This window comes from Hipposideros armiger, unplaced genomic scaffold, assembly GCF_001890085.2.
Source record: "Hipposideros armiger isolate ML-2016 unplaced genomic scaffold, ASM189008v1 scaffold_641, whole genome shotgun sequence".
Classification (NCBI taxonomy): domain Eukaryota; kingdom Metazoa; phylum Chordata; class Mammalia; order Chiroptera; family Hipposideridae; genus Hipposideros; species Hipposideros armiger.
In genome coordinates, this window is record NW_017731991.1 from 443,416 (window position 1) to 445,805 (window position 2,390).

Here is a 2,390-nt window from a genome sequence, read left to right on the forward strand (position 1 = left end):
AAACATAAAAATCTTTTTTTTCTATAAGAATTGGCATTTTGAAGATTTCAGATCATTTTGAACAGGATTAGAAATTCAATTATAGTAGAGCCTTAAGTAAGAAAATTATTTCTATTATCAGTATGTTTATTTGAATTTTCACTGTGCCCTAAAAAATTCCAAGTAAAATTGTCTGCAAATGATTTTATGAATGCATTAAAGAAAATGACGGGATTTTTAAAAATTACACAGCAAAATAAAGAGAAAAATCATGACTTAGATTGGTTGCTTACTGTGTATAAAATGATGTGGTAAGTACAATAAAGTGCCACTGTGTTCAATATGGCAGTCACTAGCTACAGGTAGCTATAACAAATACAGAACATACCCATAGATGGTGCAGATAAGAACATTCTATCGGGAAGCACTGATCTAGTGCAATCCACATACTGATAAGGAAATCAAAGCTTAGGCAGAAGTGACTTACACAAGGTCACATAGCTAGAATGTGGTGGAGCTAGAAATGAACTCAGTTAACTCACCTCCAGAGCCTGCATGCCTCCAAGTCAAGCACTTTTAAAAGACCTTCCTGCCTTCTAAAATAATCAAGAAGTTTAAAAGGCTGAACAGGGAAAAGTAAAGAGAGAGAGGTACACATTTTGTAGACTTTAAAAATCAACAACAAAACGACAAAAATCTACTCATTCGCTAGCCTCGAAAAGCTTCATGGTATTCAAGGATTTAGAAAGAAAACCCAAGAAAGCATCCATTAAAGAGTAAAAAGAGAGCCTAAAAATAGTAGAGATATCATATCTGTAACCTTCACAAAAAGCCCATGATGTAACAGCATTCAGGGAGGAGGAACTAAAGCTTGGAGAGGCTAACTAGCATGCCACACATATTCCAGTGATGTAAAAGAGCTAGAATTTTAACCCTGTCTGACTCCAAAACCAGGTGCTTTTTTCTGCTATTCCATTCAGCCCTGTCAAATTCTAGCTTGATAACTACAGAGGAAGCCAACTCTTATTCCTGAAAGAGGAACCTAATTTGTACATGTGCTAGCTAGCTCTACTTTTGTTAAGGAAAGGAAAGGAAATGATATATCATGCATGTATGTGCACAGATATGCACATTTTTACTTTCCATCTATTCCTAACGATGAAAAAATCAGTAATTGAAAATAAGTGATATGAAATAATTGAGTTAACCAACCTTCTTTCTCTTCAAGGACAAACTTATATGGAAGAGAGCGTTCCTTGTTTTGGGGTTCTCTGTGCTAGCGGTGTTCAGCAGCATGTATTTTGGTTTCCCTGGGTCAGGAGGGCTGTGTACGTTGGTCATGGCTTTCCTCGCAGGCCTTGGATGGAGCAGCAAAAAGGTGAATTTCATTTTAAGTTCTCCTCATGACTATCTTCTGATCAGATTAGTTTTTTCTTTCCAGATACTTTCTTAACATTCAATTAGTAAAATTATTTAATCATAAAATCTATTTTCGGTGAACATACGAATGGATGCCCCAACGCATACACACACATTCATTCTCCCCTTACATGCCAATTTATAACTTGATGTCTTTACTTAAGATTTTTCATGCTCACATGTCCAAGATGCCTTCCTTGGTCTTTGGAAGGGCTGCAGAGTATTGCATTGTATAGCTGCACTGTATTAAACCTAACAGACATTTAGATTGTTTCTAGTTTTCTGCTAAACAAAAAGTGCTCAATAAAATAACCTTATATATACCATGTTTCATAAACTCTAAGACACTATCAAGTCTAAGAAGCACCATTATTTTACATGCCACCAAGAAAGAAAAAGAATGTTGTAAATTTAACTATGACATGCCACCCTAATTTCAGAAATGTTTAAATGTGTATCTTAAAATCAACAAAATGTAGCATATCTTTTTAACTTATAGGATAAATTTCTAGAAATAGGGTTGCTCTATGAACAAGCCTGCACCCTGAAACTTTTGATAGTATCAATTTTCCCTTTTAAAAGGCTATACCAATTTATATTCCAACCAACAGTATGTGAGATCTGTTTTTCTGATCTGAGAATTTTCAATCTTCAGATATTTTGCTAATCTGATAGGTGAAAAATGTATGTCGTTATTGATCTGATTTGCATTTCTTTATGAGTGAAGCTAATCATCTTTTCATGTGTTTACTAGCTAGTTTGTTAAAAAACGTGTGCCTATTTCTTGTAAGATTATTTTGTTTTTTCTTACTGGTGTTCAAGATCACTAAGATTATTCATTTTCTTAGTGCATATTATGGAAACTAGCTAGTTGGCATTTATTTGTTTTTATTTCAAGATCCATTTTTATAGATTCAAACTTGATCGGATCATATGCTATTCTGTTTCATGAAGAAATTAGATGTAGGTAATCTAAACTAAATGCATATATG

General features: G+C 34.0%; 1 protein-coding gene across 1 annotated transcript in view; it reads left to right on the top strand.

The window, feature by feature from the left end:
- SLC9B2 (solute carrier family 9 member B2) overlaps positions 1 to 2,390 on the top strand; it is a 42,863-nt gene that overhangs the window by 32,420 nt on the left and 8,053 nt on the right. Inside the window, exon 9 of the mRNA XM_019625875.1 lies at positions 1,208 to 1,357. Coding sequence (XP_019481420.1) covers positions 1,208 to 1,357 — 150 coding nt within the window. The remainder of the gene's footprint in view (positions 1 to 1,207; positions 1,358 to 2,390) is intronic.